Here is a 19,561-nt window from a genome sequence, read left to right as displayed (position 1 = left end):
GTTATCACAAGTAGGTGTCTGAGCCACGTATTTTATACCTACGTGAAGGGACTAACTTCACCTTTGGCGGAGGGAGTCTGATTGCTTGAAGGCAACGCTATGATTTAGCGACTAATTTTCCTCCGCTTCCACGCACTCCCTTCTTGAGGCCACTACTACTCGGTTGTAATTCAATCAAATATGCAAAATATGTCATGGTTGGTGTACGCCAGCTGTGAGTATGTCCGCAAGACAAGTTTGAACGTGACCACGGAAACATCCTTCGTGGATTTTGGAATTGGGGAGGAGGAGCTAGCCGACTAGCTAACTACAGATTTTGGCGTGCTAGTCACACGCCGTCTGGAAGACGAAGAAGCGCGTCTCTCCTCTTCTCCTCACGTTTGGTTCCTGGTGCCCACACGCCGGTATGTTCACTTTTTTCGTGTGTGTTCTTCAAAACTCTCCCTCTATTTATCTCCTAGTAGACACTCGCGTCTCCATTTTGTCTCAAAGAAAGAAGCCATGTGGGAGACGGCGATGAGAGTATTTCGCAGGCTAGCAACCGCTGCATCCTCGCGCATTAGCATATGGCGTCACTTCATGCTAAATCTTAACACGAGCCACATGTTTCCGTTTCTAGTTGGACTATTCAAGTCGCCAACGTGGTGACTCGCCACGGCACGACCCTCGTTTTTCTTCTTGGTATCAGCTTATCGGCAACTTCTTGCAGAAGTCTTTTTTTTTTCCTCCTATGAGTACGACGACGACTGGAAAAAAAACAGTGGAAGAAAATGCTGCCCCGTGACGTCACTGCCCAACCATCAACGTGGGGTCATCGAGTTCGGATTTCATTTCATCATTATACGAGATCAATTTAATACAAAAGGATAGTTCTGACAATAGGGTTTGCAAATGACAGAAGTACCAATTTTAAAACATGAAGTGGTACCCTGAGTTACAAGTTTTGTTTGCTCTGTGACTAAACTGATGCGATTAATTCATTTCAGATGTTATAAACCCCCCACCATGTTGTTGCGTGTTTTTAAATGGAAAACAACAAGTGATAAAACGGAAAAACATCAAGTTTCATCAAGTGAAATTACTGTATGAACCGTGGCGTAGCTTTGTGGGAGACTTCAGATTTGTCATTATATTATTTGCAAGCGTTGGGGTGTGAGTTGTGGTGGCCTACATACAGAGGCTCCTTGCGAGTGTATTCAATTTCATTTTGTATTAGCATGTCTGACTTTTGGACCGGTTCAACAAGAGCTTCATCAAGTGCTCTCCTTGCCCACACACTCAAAAGCATTGCCACACCAAAATTGTCTGAAATTAAGTAAAGTTCCCACCCCATTGTAAATGGCTGACTCGTGTGCTAATAAACATTCATTATTATTATTATCCAATCTTTTTTTTAGCTACATGCTATTTAAAATCTGCTCGTGAAAATGATTTATAGTCTAATTGGGAATTTCTCCATTGCGAGACTAATAAAGGTTTTCTTATCTTAATTATGTTGCTCATGTTATGAACTGCACATACTCACCCTTTCCTGTTTTGGTATCTAAATAGAAAGCAAAGGACACCCCCCCCCCCCGCCCCCCCCCCCAGATAAGCCTTTCGAGCAGACCGCATGAGCCGACTGCATGAGCCGACCATTGTGTTTTAATCCAGTCGTCTTTGAACTCCCTCAGGAATGTGACTGTATGGAAATGACACGTGAACGTCTGATCCGTCATCTGAAAGGCGTTTTTTTTTTTTTTTCCTCCCCTGACTCCCGAGACCACCAGCACACCTGCAACCTTCCCTCACTCACACCGATGTTCTCTTGGCGTGCAAGTGTGTACAAATTTACACTTCATGCCTCATAGACCTCTCGCCTTGTTGCAAACCCTAACATGTCAACAAAGAACGCTCGCCAAAAGCTGCGTCAAACAAAAGACTTTGGTTCCCATGAGAAATCATCTCAAGTGGATTCATTTATCATAAAAGCTTCATCTCATGTCCAGGAAAAAAAAAATGAATTCGAATATAGCACATTTAAATAAAAATAAATGAAGTAAAAGTCAATCATTTTCTTCAATGACTGCTGTGGACATTTCGTTTCGTCAAATGAAATCCAACTGTTCGCTGCCCTTGAATATATACATCAAGCATGTTTTTCGGCCCGGAAGTAAGTCTTGCATCGCTTGTCCGTGAAATTCAGCTTGGTAAACCACTGTGATGGCAAACAGATCCTTCTCAAAGGATTGCTTTGGTTTTTACATCAGCACAGCTTTTGTGTAGAAAATAAAGATTAGGTCGCAAAGCTCGGCTTGTCAAATTGATTTTGAGGAAGAGAAATGCCAACATGTTGGTTTGGTGCATGACACTAGCACAGAGTATGTATATGTGTAATAGAATCAGAGTAAATAATAGAAATGTGTTGCAGTCATGAGTGAATGGTGAACACCATGTAAACAAAAAAGAAAAATTGATGCTATCAAAGTAAATGATTAGTTTGCCCTCAGAAGCCCTTTCTCATTCTTGTTTTTCTTGTTTTATAGTTTGGGCATTCAGAAAAGCCCCAAAATATTAGTGTCAAAGTTACCATACATTTTTTTTCCCCTTTTTGCAAAAACCAAATTTTCTCAGTTGATCAGAAACTGATGTTTTTGGTGCAAACCAAGCGATGTTCTACTGCTCTTTACAGAAGAACAGTGGTTTGTGAGTCCTGCAGTGTGGCGAACTGTGAAAGCGTTAATCAGCTGCCAGAACGTAGCCAATTTCACTGAGCAACAGGAAATCTGTCTTCTACGAGTCGACCACAAAAAAGTCTGAAGAAGCTTTGCCCAAAAAGCACATGTAAAGTCTGCCGTTTTGGTTACAGGTGACTATTTTAGAGCCAGATTTCTCAATTTCATGCGTCTTTCAAAAGTGCAAACAGGCTTGATATGTTGCCGATTTCAAACCAAATTTGAACCATGTTTTCTAAACAGGTGAAACTAAATGGTAAGAAAGTCCACTTCCTGTGTGTGTGTGTTAGATGACTTGCTAATACACAACTTGCACATCATATCACTGCTCAGGGGAATTTCCTGTCAACTGCCATTATTTTTGTCTCGCTCTCGCTCTGGCTCTGGCTCTGGCTCTCTCACGCTCTCACGTGGTTTCTCCCTCTCCTTCTCTTTCACACACACACACATACTCTCACACGCCCTTTCTCTCTAGTCCCCACCTACTAGTCTACCCCCTCTTCAAGTTCTCCTGCCGAGCCGCGGTTCTACTCTGCTCATCGGAGGTGGCAGTCAGGAGCCCGTCAACATGGTCTCAGAGGAGGCCGACACGGCGTCCGGAGGCAGCGGCGGTGTGCGGCTGAAACAGGAGATCTCCCTGCTGCACGGCGTCTGCCTCATCGTGGGCAACATGATCGGTTCCGGCATCTTCGTGTCACCCAAGGTAACGTAAAACGAGCCGTGCAACTTGATGATTGCATCAGACTCGCCTTGCATTACAGACGTGCAAGGCAAAGCGCAGCTGTTGAATGAGCGTGATTGTTGAGCTGATCTTGCAACTTGTTTGTTTCAAGATTTTTATTCCAATGAGAAGTTTGCATTCCAAGTGTGAAACATTAACTTTACTGTTCAAACAATCAATTTGCTTTTGAATGGACAAAAAAAAATCTAATTGTTCAGACCATCCTTTCACTTTCCACAACATGTTCACAGAATACAATGATCTGTGCTTATTTCTTACAAAGTTCTTGGAGGGGAAGTCAAGTCAAAAACGGTGGTGGCGCTTGATTAATACCTGAGCCACTGTAATCTCATTTTCCATCCAAAGCACGTGGCAAAATGGCCGCCCCCTGAGATGAATTAAGAAATCTCGCTGCTTCATTCATTTTCCGCAGATGCGATATTCATCCGCGTGGAGATGAATGCGGCTGCATAGAACATATTGTCAAAGATTTTGACATAACTTCGCCTTTCCAATTTGTAGAAATATCAATTGTGTGTCACCTGACGCAGGGGGTGCTCCAGCACACCGGCTCATTCGGCTTGTCGCTGGTCATCTGGGCGGTCGGAGGGGTTTTCTCCGTTTTCGGCGCATTGTGTTACGCCGAGCTGGGCACCACCATCCGTAAATCGGGAGCCTCCTACGCGTACATCCTGGAGGCGTTCGGGAGCTTCTTAGCATTCATTCGGTATGTAGCACCAACTTGTTCAACCGCCTGGGCAACGTATCCCTGTCATGACTCACTTGTGGCGTCTGGTTCTTCTTGTTGTCGAAAGGCTATGGACATCGTTATTGATTGTGGAGCCGGCCTGCCAGGCAGTGATCGCCTTGACCTTCTCCAGCTACCTGGTCGAGCCACTCTACATGACATGCCCCACCCCCTATTACGCAGTCCGCCTCATCGCCGCTGTCATCATTTGTGAGTTTTGCAGAGTCAAACTTTTGTAGTCTTCCTTCATGCCTTGAAGGACTGACATGCATCAGTCTTTTCAAACTCGGATGACATTTCAGATAAAATGCTTCATTCCGGCTAAAATTGTGACCAAAATTCTCATTTTTTTTCACCCCTGCCCCCCAAATTTTCACATTTCTACAAAAATGACGACAAAATTCTGGAAAATATTTGAATCACTTTTTTAAGTGATATTTGAAGTTTTTCCAGAATTTCAACAAATTCTAATTTCTACAAAATTATCAGATGGGGAAAAAAAAATCTAATTTCTATGAAGCGTCATGGAAAATATGAAATTTTAAGACAGATTCAAAATTTCTTATGACATTTTTACTTACACATTTGTTAATTTCTCCAGACTTCTCTAAAAATGCACATTTCTGCCAAATGTTCACCAGTTTTTCAAAATGCTCCAAAATTTTCATAAGAAATGTCCATGGAACGATCTTAAAAATGTTTTTGCAATCTTTATGAAAAATGATTTAATTATAAAGGGGATGTCAACTCAAACATTTTCTTGACAATAGTGTGAGCGGCCATTTTGTCACCGGCTCTCGACTGAAAAATGACATCACAGTCGCTCAGGTCAGGGCCAATCACGGCCTAACTGTTTTCTGAGTTTGGTCACATGAGGTTTGCAAGCTAAGCTGTGCTTGCTCGTTATCTGAGAAGAAGGCCGTGTTTAGCCTCGTGAGGACGCAAAAATACATTGTTGGTGAGAAAAATTTGATGTTACCTTCCCTTTATGAAATTTTCAGAAAGGTTGCAAAATTTATCAACGGAATTTCATATTTTTAAGCTATTGCTACCAAAATTCTTTTTCATGCAAATTGTTCACAAAAATGTGCTTGTTTGTGAAAAAATACATTGGAAGAGGATCTTTTGAAATAAAAAAAGCATATTAAATCATAATTGCAATACTGAGAGGAAAAAAAGCTGCAAGATGATGAGATTTCCCCCCAAAAATGTTCATTTCTTGCGATGAGGTCAGTTTCCTGCTCATTGGTTAGCATAGCACTGAAGCCATTTGAGCTGCGTGTGTCAACTACCTTGTCAAGTGACAAGTCACAATTTCCTCCATTCGTCTTGTCTGTGTTGGAGCGCATTAAGACTTGAGGAGTGTTTGCTCAGAGCTGATAATGCCTCCAATCGGGCGGGTCAGGCGTGAGTAAAATACGGTTGCAAAATCAAGCCAGCACAGCCCCACTTGGCATAGTTGATGTGTCGTAAACGTAACAGGTTTTAGATATTCCGGGACTTTTTGATTGGCACAGTTGTATGATTTTCGTAAACCTCGTCAGTCAAATATGTTGGCTCATTTCCACAAAGTTCCTCCCAGCGTGTGTTGTCTTTCAGGTTGAACTCCTGGGCAGTCAGCCAATTGGCAAACTGGATTTTGCATGACTGCATATTGAAAGGATTAAAAAAAGAAAGATGTATTATTATGTTACAAATTAAAAAAGGTGTCAAAAGGAATCTGTCTTTAAGCAAAATAGCTTCAGTGAAAAACTTAAATAAAATTAAAATAAAATAAATAAAAATAAAATTATGCATACACGCACAGACTGTCTCACGCAAATGAAATTTTCCATTTGAGTCAATAAAATGTTGCAAAAAAACATTAACAGATTGTTCAGTTCTCATATTCATTTAAATTATTCAACCGTGTGCAAATTTTCTTTCGACAGTTTTCATCCAAATTCATTCAAATTGATACCAAATGGTCTATACTCAATTCTCAGTCATTTCAATTTCCACTGAATGTTCATAGAATTCTTCGTGAAGTACAAAATATTACCCCCCAATATGTTTCTGAAACTAATTCACAAACATATTCAAATACTGTCATAACAGTGTATACAAACTTTTCATTTACATTGTTTCATATTTACACTAATTTCATAAGTTAGTTTTCATTAAAGAAAATCTACCTTTTCATACGGGTTCTTTAAATGTATTCAAAATGTTTCTAAAACTTCATTCAGATTCATGCAAAATAGGTTTAAGTATTCTAAAAAAAAATGTATGTGATGTCAATTTTTGCCTGTGTATCCAACAATGCTGCAGCTCTTATCTCCCCCCATGACATGTTACTGTTTCTCAGGCCTGCTGACATACGTGAATTGTTTGAAGGTGAAGTGGGGCGCCATTCTTCAGGTCATCTCCACCGTGGCCAAAGTGCTGGCCCTGATTGTCATTATCATCACCGGCCTTGTCAAGCTGGGTCAAGGTACCGGTACATATTGTTAAATAGTTTCAAGTGAAATTGTTAACTAGTTAACCTGCCAGACGACTATACAGCATTTCGAAAGATTGTTCTTGACTCACGTGGTGTTGTGTTCTGGGACAACTTAAGCACAAAAAGAGAGAGCAGATGTCTGGGATGAACCCGAGCACGCCCCTCGTGAGGATGTGTTGCTCGGATAATAGATGGATGTTTTTCACATTTTTTTCATTTTTATTTTAGTAATAAGCAATTTAAGTTTCACCAAAAACACAGACTCTGACCAAAAAGGAGAGAAATAATTTTTTTTCTGAAAACAAAAGACACATCTCAAGGGGACAAGTAACTTTGCCACTAATATTTTATGACACCACATGGCGCTGCTCTGATCTCAAATCCTAAGGTGATGCGGTGCCACCATTTACAGGAATCACTTCAGTCTTTCCAGTGGTTTACAAACCGGAATTTGGACCTCTATATACGTTGATGGTAGTAAACTCTTGGATTCTTAATGACGAATAGAAACGTCCACGACAGTCGATGAGTTATATCATCCAAGTCGAGGCTGTTAAAAGCAATAAAACAGCTTTTGGCAGCTCAAATGAGCATAACCTCTGATGTTACGTAAATCATTAAAACAGGATGTAGTAAAATTTGATTCGATTGGCTTAGCTTTATTACTCCCACAAAAAGGAACATTGGATCATCTCAACAGCAATTGTGGACCAAAAAAAAAAGATTCCATCTAAGGAATGTTGAGAAAGTATAGTTGATAACCTCCCCTTAACACAGGGGTGTCAAACTCATTTTTGTCGTGGGCCACATTTTTGTAACCATTTTCCCTTGGAGGGCCGGTTTATTCAACTATTGTTTAAATTCCTGTAATGAAGGGTTTGGTTACAAGAAAATGCTTACAATATGTCTCTTATTTATTACATATGAGAATTTTAAATTTTGGTTGAGATTTTAGCAAGCATCGTGGGAGTTAGCATATTTGATTTGCTTTGGCGGGCCACATAAAATGAGGTGGTGGGCCAGATCTGGCCCCCGGACCTTGAGTTTGACACCAGCCTTAACAGAACCCGATTCAACAAATATGGGAAAATAGTGTCCAGTCTACTCAAATTAATTGCCCAGCCCGAGTTGCTTAGTTGATACCACACTATGCTGACATACAATAGCACAACATACCGCTTCGGAATTCACACCAACCTAGTTCCATAGCTCCTGAGCTGAATTGGTGAGAACGTGGGGCCAAGTCATCCCCCCCCACTGCTTGGTTTGAGGACAGGTTTCAGTCAGAACTTTGAGGACTCGTTCCGAGGCTCCAAGATGAACGCCGGCGAAATGGCACTGGCCCTCTACTCGGCGCTCTACTCCTACTCCGGCTGGGACACGCTCAATTTCATCACCGAGGAGATTAAGAACCCAGAGAGGTAGGGGGGCGGGGAAACAAAAACAATCCAGTCTCCTGCTTGCGTAACATTGTCATGTTTGCCGTTTCTTCCAAAAGATAAGGAGCACTTCATTTTGTTGTTGCAGAAATCTCCCCCTGAGCATCGCCATTTCCATGCCCATCGTCACCGTCATTTACATCTTGACCAACGTGGCCTACTATGTGGTCATGGATGCCGAACAGGTTCTCAATAGCGAAGCCGTCGCCGTGGTGAGTACTTCCCACACGACCGCGCAACTGGGAACTTGTTTTGACCATTGGAACGATTGTCTGATTTGAGTTTGGGAGGGTTGGGGCGGTGGTCCAGGAAGTAGTTGTTTGTGTTTTGACGAAAGAAACAGTTATCTACTTGTAGTTTGTGGAGCTATGTGTTCCTGGAAATCTGGATGAGCCTTCCGGCACCTTTTACCTGGACCTGCACCTCATGCAGCTGCCAAGGAAGCGCTTTTTCCACAATCTCTCGGAGTGTCACGGTCAAAACTGAGCAATTTAATCGTGGCTTTTCACTGGATGTCACCAGATTGCAGAGGTGTACCTAATGTTGCGGCCGGTCAGCTTGACTTGCAGTCAGTCAGTCTGCCAGAGCATCTTCACTGATTGCGAGCGGAAAGTCTGTCTGTTGACTTAATGACTTTAGCGCATGAGTGCTCTGTAATTGTTTCCACATGGCTGTTGCCTTTATTTTGATTGTCCGATGTTTGAACGTTAATCCCAACGACGCTGACGCTCTCCTCAGACTTTTGCGGACGAGGTTCTGGGCTGGGGCCGCTGGCTGATCCCGCTGGCTGTGGCCATTTCCTGCTATGGCGGTCTCAACTCTTCCATCATTGCTGCCTCCAGGTCACACTTTACCACACCATTAAGTCACTGATAGAAAAGTCCAACTTATTTTCCTTTTTTTAAGATAAGAAATCCTTTATTTGTCTCACAATGGAGAAATTCCCCCCCCCCCCATTAAACTTTTGAGCATAACTGTGAGGTGCAGCATCACGTGGGTAGACAATATAACGATCCTCCTTGGCATATGTTCTTCAGCTGAAAATACACTCCATATTATTATCTGTAGGCCTGCCCTATACTGCCCCCAGATGGCCACGGTGTGCATACCAGGAGCAGTGGCACCTAACCTGTTGACTTCGTATATTCATTTAAATACTGAAAGAGGATTTGAGATAAGCGTTTTGAATGAATTGAACTCACAAGTGAATTCCAAACGTAGCAAAATAACCTTTCCCATTAAGTCTAACATTGATATCATTATTCTGTCGACGTGCTACTATCATAAAGGCAAAGATGTGCTCAGCATTTCTGACTGCTACCAGAGATGATCAAACCCAAACAATACAGATTGTGTTTTCAAATTCATTTTTGTTAAAATCATAGAGCATGACCTATTTCAAATTTTAGACACATTTTAGGCAGAGATTTACAAAACTGTCTTTTCACAATCCATTAACTATTCTGTGTGAATGTTAATGTCCTGCCCTAACTTTTAGGGAAAAAAAATCATACTGTAGAAATGTCGAGGCCTTGAAGCCTCAAGTGTCACATAAATGTTTGGTGCTGCATCTTGACTTGCGTGCTCAATGAACCCCCCCCCCCCCCCCCGCAGGTTATTTTTCGTGGGTTCCCGTGAAGGCCACCTCCCCAACATCCTGTGCATGATCCACGTCAAGCGCTTCACCCCCATCCCTGCCTTGATTTTTAATGTTAGTATCAACTTTACTTACCTCTGTCAAATGCGGTCAGCGTCAGGCCTTTTATGTAAGAGCAAAGTCATAATATTAAGAGGTTGTCATCTAAATGGTAAATGGTTGTAGACTTACCAGAAATATGTGATGATATTTTGAAAAAAGGTTGAGCAAACTAAAAGTATCATTTAACATGCATGCAATTATATAATAATGTGAATGAAGTGGTATCATGGGCCTGTGGTGAAAACGAATCTAAATTTCCTGCCTCCTACAGGACTGGAGTGGAACAGCATGCCCATTACGACTTTTGAATCAAGCACATTTCTTTTGCTTGATTTTTCTCATGTTTTTAAATGCCTTGTAATCAGCTGCGTTTGTCTTTTGTTTTTTTACTTTTTACTTCAGGGCTTCATGTCTCTGTTGTATCTGTCCGTGCCCGACGTCTTTCGCCTGATCAACTATTTCAGCTTCAACTACTGGCTCTTCATCGGCCTGTCCATCGTCAGCCTCATCTATCTTCGCTTCAAGGCCCCCAAGTTGCACCGACCCGTCAAGGTCAGCGCTGCGTTCGTCTGCCTAAATTTTAAAAACGAAAAAACCCCCCCCAGAAAACATTGAAGACTAACTTCCTCCCCCCTGTGGGGTGTCCCTCCTACAGCTGTCCTTGTTCTTCCCCATCGTGTACTGCCTGTGCAGCCTCTTCCTGGTGGTGGTGCCGCTCTACAGTGACACCATCAACTCACTGGTGGGCATCTGCGTGGCGCTGTCCGGTGTGCCCGTCTACTTCCTCTGCTTCCGCCTGCCGCGCAGCTCCAGGCCCGCTTTCCTCAACAAAATCCTCCGTGAGAGACATGTCTTTTTTTTGTCTACATCCATCTCTACCCTTTAAACGAAATCCATCAAAAGCAGGATTTCTGTCTGTTTATATCTATTTTGCATTGATCTCATCAGCTAGCTCGTGGGTCGGCAACACGCGGCTCCAGAGCCGCATGCGGCTCTTTAGCGACATCTAGTGGCTCCCTGGAGCTTTATAAAAAATGTTGGAAAATGGAAAAATATTTTCATAGTAGGCTAATATAGCTCAAATAGATATAGATACATGTTGCAGCTCCAAAAAAGGAGAGATGTGGTGTTGGTTTTTTAAAACGAACACTTTATTTATGCTTTTAACAGTCTCGACAAACACACACGTCTGCGTCCGACTCCGTGCCTTCTCTCTTCTCGTTCGACTCGAGAGGCGTTCAAAGACAGCCTCCTAAAAACGGAAATTCATGATCACTTCACTGACACTAAGAAAAGCGAAAATAATGCACTAAAACAAAAAAATCAAGCGAAGAAATTACAAAATAAATTCTATGGGGGCGTTTGTGAACACACAACAAAGGAATGAACAACATAAACAATTCTGAGACAGTCCAGTCTCCTACATACATACAGTTTTATAGAAGGCTTTTATTTTTTTGCGGCTTCAGACATATTTGTGTTTTTGTTTTTTTTTTGTCTTATAGGCTCTTTCAACATTTTGGGTTGCCGACCCCTGAGCTATACAGGTGTCGAAAGTGAGAAGCACCGAAATCCACAACTATTTGATTCTCTCCTCGAAAAGGGATTTGCGATTGCGTCTAGATGCTTCTAGACCAGGGGTGGGCAAACCTTTTGGCTCGGGGGCCGCATTGACTTTTAAAAGTTGACGGAAGGGCCAGGTCAGCACGAGCTATGGTACATTAAAAAATAAAAAAAACTGCTTTTGTTGACGGTCCATATCAAACATCAACAGAACAAAAGCATGAAAGTACTGTATTAATATACTCTTTTAAAATGACAACAGTGTTGTTGATTACCTATTTTAGCCTGTGCATTGCTGCAGATGGGTTGTGATCAGACCAGTAGAAGTCGAGCGATACAGAGGTCCTAGGTGGTCGAAAAGACCCCCCCCCCCCCCCCCCCCCCCGTGTTCTTCAACTTCAAGTCAATGTGCCACCTGGCGGTGAAATGCCTGTTATTACAAGTCCAATTGAAATGAATGCAATCATTCACATCGAACCTTAATTGTCGACTAACCTTTGGCGGGCCGTATTAAAAAGACCAACGGGCCGGATTCGGCCCGCGGGCCGTAGTTTGCCCACCTCTGTTCTAGACAGTGGCAATCCACTTCAAAAGAAGAGGATAATGAAACATCAGCCATACTTCGAGCATGTCGACACTCCTGAACCCATGTTACATAAATGAGTGTCTTCAGTCATGTCATTTTTCAGTAAACCTTTACATGAGGCTCGGCAATACTAATTAAGATGCTGTCTCAAATTGATCACATACGGCCAAACATGTACGCACACGAGCGCCATATACAAACGCTATTGAGCCATTAAATTGAACTTTGCCTGTATTCGCTATTGTGTCTAAATGCCAAACTACAATTGTGTTGTGGCTTTGTGAGAGAAGCAGAAACATACTTTCAAATAGCCGAGATTTTAGCATATAGCAAAAAAAAAAGGTGCAGAAATACGAATGAACCAACTTTTCTACGGTATGTAACTGTTTTAGATACAGAACTGCACTTACAAATACTACCTAAGTAGAGTCACCAAGTAGTTACACTTTGTTACTCCCCCACAACTGGCAAAGCGTAACAGATCTTCGTATGTTTTTTTTTTTTTCTGACAGACACACTTTCGTCTTACACCCAAAAATTGTGCTACTGCTGCGTGGCGTCGCCCGACATCGACTTGGACAACATCGACGCCGAAAAGATGGAGTGAAAGAAAGACAGAAGGGACAGCGACCCTCTGCTCAAGACAATCCTCTTTTTTTTTATTATTATTATTTTGAAGAGGGGGAGGATGAAGAAGAAAGCGGTACCTGCACACTCTGCACATCGCCACGTTGCCACAGCCCACCAACATTTTGAGAAAAAGTTATATGCCGTCAAGTTGTACATTTTACGTTGTTCTATTTTAAGAACGCGTTGTGGATATTTATTTTTACTGGAGTTGGGATTATTTGACTGTTTCACACCTCAGTTTTGCTTTTGTTGTTAAAGGCAGGCTCAGCACTGGAGCAACAATCACTGTGATCAGGTTTGGTCTGTTATGCCTCTTAGTGGACGCAAAAGATTTTCCATCATCTTTCCTTTGATGATTGCACTGACTTGACTTGAAGGGGGGAGAGAGAGCAGCAGTTTATTTTTTTTCCATGTTAAAAAGATAAAGGTGGAAAATGGTTAAGCTCTTTTAATATTGCCACTTGTGCCAAAAGTACCACTTTTTTTCTTGGAAAATGACAATTTGGGTAAAAAAATGAAACTTATAAAAACAAGACTTTCACAATCTGGATATTTTTTCAAATATTAAAAAAACATTTAATATTTTTTCCTTGTTGCGTCATCTTTTTTTTCTCATAAAAATTACTGTTTTTTAAACATTTGATAAATCTGACCCCCCCCCCCCCCCCCCCTGGCAGTAAAAATATGCCTTCATGTTCAAACAATTACTTTTTCCTCTCAAGAAACATTTGTTAAAAATAATCACAACTCTTTTCCTCTTGACATTGGAACCATTTTCTTTCATCTTTACGACGTTGTTATTGTCATTTTCAACAGTGCCTCTTGTCATCAGTATCAAACCTCAGGATCAGGCTTTCATTTCACGGTGCCTTTGGAACTTTCTTTGTTTTTTGTTTTTACCCCCTCACCCCCCATTCATGTTGCACATGCTCTGCTTGACATAGGGGTTTGTGGTGGGGGGGGGGCACTCGAACGGATCGGCTTTTAATGTAGAACTACCCTGTTTGTGAATCAAATGTGCCTTTTGCCTCAGTTTCCTGCCAATATTTGTGCTCGCCATAATGTTTATCAGAGCAGATTTCCAGATTAGACGTGACAGTTGGGGTGCAACATTTTGTAAAATTTTTGATGTTGGCAACTTTGTATGGGAATTATGGGAGTAAAACCAAGAATTTACCAAATTGAAGGTTGGCTAGTAATAGAGAGCTTCAAATACAATATTAGCACAATGATAAAAACGAATTCACATGGAAACGTATTTTCAAAATTGAACATTACCTTCCCATGGAAATTTCATGGCGCATTTAACTTTATTGGGCATTTTTCACCCCTTTCGCAAGCCTATTTATGATTGGGCATCTTGGTATTGCCCCTAGCCAGCAGAAGCACTCAAAATAAAATCAAGATGATTAAAAAAGAAAAATTGTAGCTCTTAGCAAGAATAACTGTATTAGGTAACATTTATATAGAAATATATATATATATATATATATATACTGTATATTTCTATTCACTTCCAAGAGCTGAATTTCCAATCTAAGAAAAGTTGTGATATAAAGTTGCGTGTTATAGTCTTTTATATTTTCATGTCACTGCCAAATGTGTGTTTGTACAGTTGGGGTTGTTTGTGCCAAATGTTTTTATTTATTGTACATTTAGAACAAACCAATTGTGAGTATTGGGTTATTTTTTTTTTAAATATAATTAAATCTAAATAAAGTTGTTCTTTTTTTCAGTGGAGACATTGATGTGCTTCTACGTTTTTAGTACATTTTAGGTTTAGTTTTACATTTATTCAGGGACATGAATACCATCAGCGTTATTGTTTCTACTCTTAAAATGTTAAATAGCTCACATTTTTATGACGATTTTTAAAAATGTTTTTCATCAAATATTTGATGGACTTTGGTGAGGCGGGGGGGGGGGGGGGGGGTGGAGGGGGTCATCATATTACAGCCCGCCACAAGCTGTCTTCTGATTGGTTCTCCTCTCCGAACAGGCAAGTGGCACACACAAGAGTTCAGTTGCGCTGAGTCACACATAAATAAAATATGAGCGATGTGCGATGTCTACCTGCAGGAGGGCATCGTGACGCCTCAAGTAAAGGGTACTCCATTTTACCATCATGGTCGTGAAGGATGGATATGCGAAGTAGCTGCGGCTGACGTTTTTGGCGAGAGGGAAGCCGTCGGGCAACGATGGAGATGCCCGGACGTCTCAACTGGTTCCGGAAGCGTCCTCGGAGGCCTCACGTGCGCCATCGAGAGTTCAACCGTAAGTGTGCCGTCGTTTGCGCTTAAGTTGGGTTTGTCTCTTATGTACAAATTAAGCATTAGTTTAGCCTTTCACCCGGTTTTGAAGCTGAAGGTCCTTAAAGTGAAATAAATCAAATTATGAGGTAAAAAAAAAAAATCCCTCTCTTTTTGCTCTTCCGTCTTTGTTTGGGTGACGCGTGCGTGCGCGCACACGGGTGAGAACGAGGCATGAAAGCAGTCATCAGTGCGAAGCCCCTCTCCACTGGCTGTCAAATCTGAATTGAAAAAAATAATAATTTGCAACATCTCATTATTTTGTCTTGCACCGACAATTTGACACTTTTTTATTTTTTGCATATATTGAATAGTAATTTTCACGACAAGCGCTTGGCCTTTAAGTGCAATTTGGCTCCTGGTTTTCATTTTTATTTTATTGCATTATGTATATTTGAAAACAATAAAAGATACCTGTAAATGCAACTCATAAATATGAGTATTGTAATTTATTTGTAAGGCTTTGAGAATCTTTTTTTAACCACTGAAAAACGATGCTATTTCCAAGTATCACTCCTTGGTGTAACACTTCAATCAAAATAAATATTTTACGTTTTAGGGGACTCCCCCCCCCCCCCCCCCCTTCATTGATCATAGTTATCCTACTACTCACCAGAAGAGGTCGTCCTAAACTTGATGATATATGAAAAGCCCTCCCTCCATCCATGAACGGACAACGCTGCCTTTAACAGAGTTACTTTTCAGATAAAAATGATAATTACTGTCGTTATTGTGTTACCAGTTGCCTTTCTTTGACCAGTCCGTCAACTCTCCTCTCCCAGTGTGGCCACAAGAACCTTGACTAGCACGTGATATCTTCTCACTCCATGGCAACGGGGAAATTGCACATTGCCTTGACGCTTAATTTTCCAGCTCAGCTGGAAGCGTTCCGGAATAAAAGGCTGCTTGCGTGGGTGCGTGCATGCTGCTGGTGGGAACAAAACAATTCGGAGAGCTTTCGTTTTTGTGGATAACGGGAGGTCCTTCTAACAATGTGTAAAAAGTATTTTTTTTATTTTTTCAGTTTTATGAAAATTTCCTCGGTAAAGGCTGACCTCGACTTGTCACTGAGCCTGAATTACCAACAACAAATTAATTTTTCTTTTCGTAGAAAACCTCACTACGGCATCAATTGCCACTTATTCGACTTTAACACCAATCTTTGTCTCCACCAAAATTACAACTCTGTGTGGATGCATGACGCATTTCAAAACACAAATACCCCATGGCTGCATTGACAAACTCACCATGTATCTGCGGCTTATCAGAAGCTAATGTTTTAGCCATCGCTAATCTGCATATCCAACAACATTCAGTGCAAAAGTGAATGTTACTCTTTGGGTTTTGACAAGATTGTTTGAAAGTGACTCTAGCTCTTCAGCCACCCCAGCTGCTAACTGGACACGTTGACTGTTCCTTTTGTGAACAAGACCACCCACAGAAGATGTACTTAGTTATTTTGTTCCACACTTGATTGGCGGGCAAACACTCCAGAGACATAACTTAAAATATAAGATATTTGCAAGTCAATTTCCCATAATAGATTCCCTTTAAGAGTTGTCATCGTCCAACCAAAGCACCATAAAATATCCTCAATATCAGTTGCTAATTGGTTAAAACCCCATCTGCGTTTGGTCACGGCCGCAACGTCTGCAGTCTTATCATGCTAAAATGAATGAAATTGAATCAGCCCAATGGCTAAGCAGATTAGCTCGTTTTCCCGCAAGCATTTTCTCTTTTCTTATCTCTCTTCAGCGCAACTGGAAAAGTCATTCTAGTGTTTTGAAGAGCGCCTCGGGGCTGGATTTAAAAAAAAAAAAATGCTAACGGACTTGTCAATAGCTAATGCTAGCATGGTATCATTGAGGCGTTTAAAACTAGCAAAGTTTTGTTTTTTTGTTTGTTTGTTTTTTAACCGATGTTTGTTCCCTTGGCCCCATTGTTGGCTTTTGCATTTGTGTGACCACACCAGTGGTCTGGAAGTCTCTCTATGGGGTCTTTGTGTGTGTCTGAGTGTGTCATTCATTGTGAATGGAAAGAAAAATGTTGGCTTCTGCTGATGACAAGTGCAGATGACCCAGAAAGGAACATCACAATAATGTGAAAGAAGAGCTTGCTTAGTCTTGGCTGACATGAATCACACCCAATTTAATATGAAATGGCTTCATACATGAATTGGTAGCATCTCTGTACAGTTTATAGTTTTGGGTTTAGGTTTCAAACCGAAACTAAAGAGACTGTCTTCGAGCGTTTCGTAAATGAGAGCCACTAAATGAGCTGCTAGTGATGATGTAATCATCGCTGGCAGCAGGGTGGGGTCAGGAAACAAAGAGTGGGCTTCCTGTCCCACCCCACCCAAACGCATCCTATCACCTGCCGAAAGGGGAACTTGACTTTTTCGAAAGCCCTTGGCCGGCCTGGAAGGAAGCTTGGCCAACACAAATAGTGCACAAGTTTTACGAGTGTACAGAGCAAAAGAGGAAGTGAAGGGCTGGAATCGAGCGAGTGCGTCCGAGTGTACAACTGGCGACTTGAGTGACTTTCTGCACCGATGAGCACAACACTTCTTCATCACGCATCATGACATCTATAAATTTGCCTGCGTCTACTGTACATGCTGTATGTACCGTGTGTGTGGGTGGGGGGGGGGGGGGGCGCACCATCTGCCCTGACCTCACATCTGTCCTCTCCAGCAAAGCACGATGTTACTCCATCCAAAAATGACCTACATTTTTGCCGATCTGCATTTATTTTGTGGGCAAAAAAAAAAAAAACATCATATTTTTCCCCCCTCCCCAAAAGTTAAATAAAATAATAAATAGCTTGTCAAGGCAAAAGTACATAAATTGTGTTATTTTAGGGGCACCCCAAAATAATGCACAATTTATGTATTATTGTGAAGGGGTGGGGGGTGGGCACGCCAAATAAACTCCCTCAATCGTATAATTAAATTTGTTAAATAAAATGTCTTAAAATTTGTTTGGTGTACTTACTCCCCCTAAGGAGGGACAGAATTTTTTAAAATAATTACTTTGCCCTGACCTAAATAAAAACAGTTGGCACACAATAAAATGACGCATTTTTGTCCTGCAACTCCCCCGCTCCCCCCAAAATATTTTGTGCTAAAAAATGTAATTTAATCCATCCCAACCCACTCCTCCCGCAAAAAAAAAAAAATCAGACCAGTTTTGTTCTGCAAACTTATTTGTATGGAAGCCAAAAGAAATAACCAAAATGTTTCTGTCTGACAGAACTAAAATAAGACAAGGGACTTAGAAAAGAGCCAGGTGGAACGCTGCTTTCAACAATGTCCTTGCTAATGACGTGGTAAGGCTGCTGTTTTGCATCCAAATTTCGTGCTGAAGACAAATATTCAGCAATCAATCAAATGGTCGTCCTTGTGTATGGTGCCAGTCGCTATCATCTCATGCCCGCTGTGCCCTCTTCGGAGACAAAAAGACAATTGTGGAGGGGGGGGTAAAAAAAAAAAAGACAATAGCAACCGGGGAAAAGAGCTCTCAATGAAAAAAATCTGTCAGTAGAGGAACAGTTGTCGGTGTTCTTCATAATGCAGCGTCAAGTTAAGACGTTAAACCATGTCTGTACGCATTTAGTTACTATTAGTAATCTAATGCTTGTGATGTATGAATACTGGAACAGCTGAAGTTTATTTGGATTAATCAGACGATCTTTGAGAAGTGGTGTGCAACCACATTATACGGTATCAGTTTATTTGAATTTCCCCTCTCTATTTTTGTTTTATCTTGGTCCCATTTATTTTTTTTAATCGCAAAAACCTGGCATTTGAATAAGGGTGTGTAGACTTTTTTATTTATATATCCATTGTACAAGATGGTTGTCCTCCATTCACCCACGTGCACCCCGAATGCACAACGGAGTGGCGTGACAAATGCGTTTCAGCATGCAATGTCCTCATTATTGTTGCTACGGTAACCAGGCAACCTTAGCAATGGGATGTCATTGGCTCATCGCACGAACAAACAAACAAGCTGAGAATGAGCATTAAGTTGGCCTGACTGCACAAGCAATACCCAAAGAAATGTTACAGAAAAACCTTTATGAATAAATAAATAAATTGCGATTGAGTAAAACAGTGTTGGGCATAAAAAAAATTCAAATTCCAAACATTAGTTTCCCACTCATTTTGTTGTTTTGTACATTGACGTCCATCCAACATACGCTTGCCTTTGCCTTGTTGGTGCTCAGTGGGATGCTCCCATTTCGCGCCCCTTGATTAACATGCAGACCCTCTTCTTTGCTTTCAGCAAAGAGAATTTGTCCACCGTTGTCACATCTTGAATGCATTTGGTTTGACATCAAAGAATTTCATCACTTTTGTTGCAATTTCCCTTTTGGGCTGGGAAAGTTGCTCGCATTGCTCAAGCTGGTGCAATATCCCCCACGCCCCTCCCGCAACTCTCCCCCGAGCAATGGCTTGATAAATTTGTTTCACTCGTGCAGTTAAAAGTGAGATTTATTTGAAGGAAGGTTTTTATTGAACTTGGACATCTGAATATTTTTGTCCACACTTGTGAGAGGAGGCGAAAATGAGTTTGCCCTCCGGTTTCCCCCCAAGAGATGTCTTAAGGAAAAGTGCTAATGAATCTACGCCAGCTCTTCATTCTATTTCCACTTTGGAAAATAGGAAA

At 41.4% G+C, this 19,561-nt stretch overlaps 2 protein-coding genes and 1 long non-coding RNA gene across 6 annotated transcripts in view; 2 read left to right on the top strand and 1 right to left on the bottom strand.

Moving 5' to 3' along the window:
- Positions 1-110: 110 nt before the first annotated feature.
- LOC147191110 (Y+L amino acid transporter 2) lies at positions 111-14,322 on the top strand. Of its 3 annotated transcripts, none has more exons than XM_086136549.1 (12): positions 111-404; positions 3,190-3,417; positions 3,987-4,162; positions 4,251-4,393; positions 6,531-6,656; positions 7,942-8,086; positions 8,193-8,316; positions 8,843-8,946; positions 9,719-9,815; positions 10,206-10,355; positions 10,459-10,545; positions 12,465-14,322. In XM_086136549.1, exons 2-12 carry the CDS (start codon positions 3,283-3,285, stop codon positions 12,627-12,629), a joined length of 1,452 nt encoding a protein of 483 aa, XP_085992675.1. In that variant the 5' UTR covers positions 111-404; positions 3,190-3,282; the 3' UTR covers positions 12,630-14,322. The 3 variants fall into 3 exon arrangements, with proteins under 3 accessions (XP_085992675.1, XP_085992673.1, XP_085992674.1); XM_086136547.1 differs by having other exon boundaries at positions 116-404; positions 10,459-10,642; XM_086136548.1 differs by lacking the exon at positions 111-404 and having other exon boundaries at positions 2,590-3,417; positions 10,459-10,642.
- LOC147191111 (uncharacterized) lies at positions 3,540-4,321 on the bottom strand. Its single transcript, XR_015103690.1, has 3 exons — positions 4,219-4,321; positions 3,978-4,127; positions 3,540-3,901 (listed from the first exon to the last, which is right to left on the bottom strand). It is a non-coding gene; the product is annotated as an uncharacterized LOC147191111 (long non-coding RNA).
- Positions 14,323-14,609: 287 nt separating the features above from the next.
- Positions 14,610-19,561, top strand: part of ripor2 (RHO family interacting cell polarization regulator 2) — a 34,487-nt gene continuing 29,535 nt past the window's right edge. Inside the window, exon 1 of one of the 2 annotated variants that reach the window (XM_086136545.1) lies at positions 14,610-14,856. In XM_086136545.1, the coding sequence (XP_085992671.1) occupies positions 14,781-14,856 (76 nt within the window). In that variant the 5' untranslated portion in view covers positions 14,610-14,780. The remainder of the gene's footprint in view (positions 14,857-19,561) is intronic. The other variant, XM_086136542.1, reaches the window with a different exon arrangement.

The sequence above is a fragment of the Hippocampus guttulatus genome, chromosome 18 (assembly GCF_054856545.1).
Source record: "Hippocampus guttulatus isolate MCC_2025c chromosome 18, RoL_Hgut_1.0, whole genome shotgun sequence".
Lineage (NCBI taxonomy): Eukaryota > Metazoa > Chordata > Actinopteri > Syngnathiformes > Syngnathidae > Hippocampus > Hippocampus guttulatus.
This window is presented reverse-complemented; position numbering and strand designations above follow the sequence as displayed.

Excerpts from the sequence above, each read along its gene's own strand:
- LOC147191110 (XM_086136547.1), top strand. The coding sequence starts at position 3,283 with ATGGTCTCAGAGGAGGCCGACACGGCGTCCGGAGGCAGCGGCGGTGTG. Across the intron at positions 3,418-3,986 it reads GCATCTTCGTGTCACCCAAG|GGGGTGCTCCAGCACACCGG; the intron begins GTAACGTAAAAC and ends CACCTGACGCAG. Across the intron at positions 8,087-8,192 it reads GAGATTAAGAACCCAGAGAG|AAATCTCCCCCTGAGCATCG; the intron begins GTAGGGGGGCGG and ends TTGTTGTTGCAG.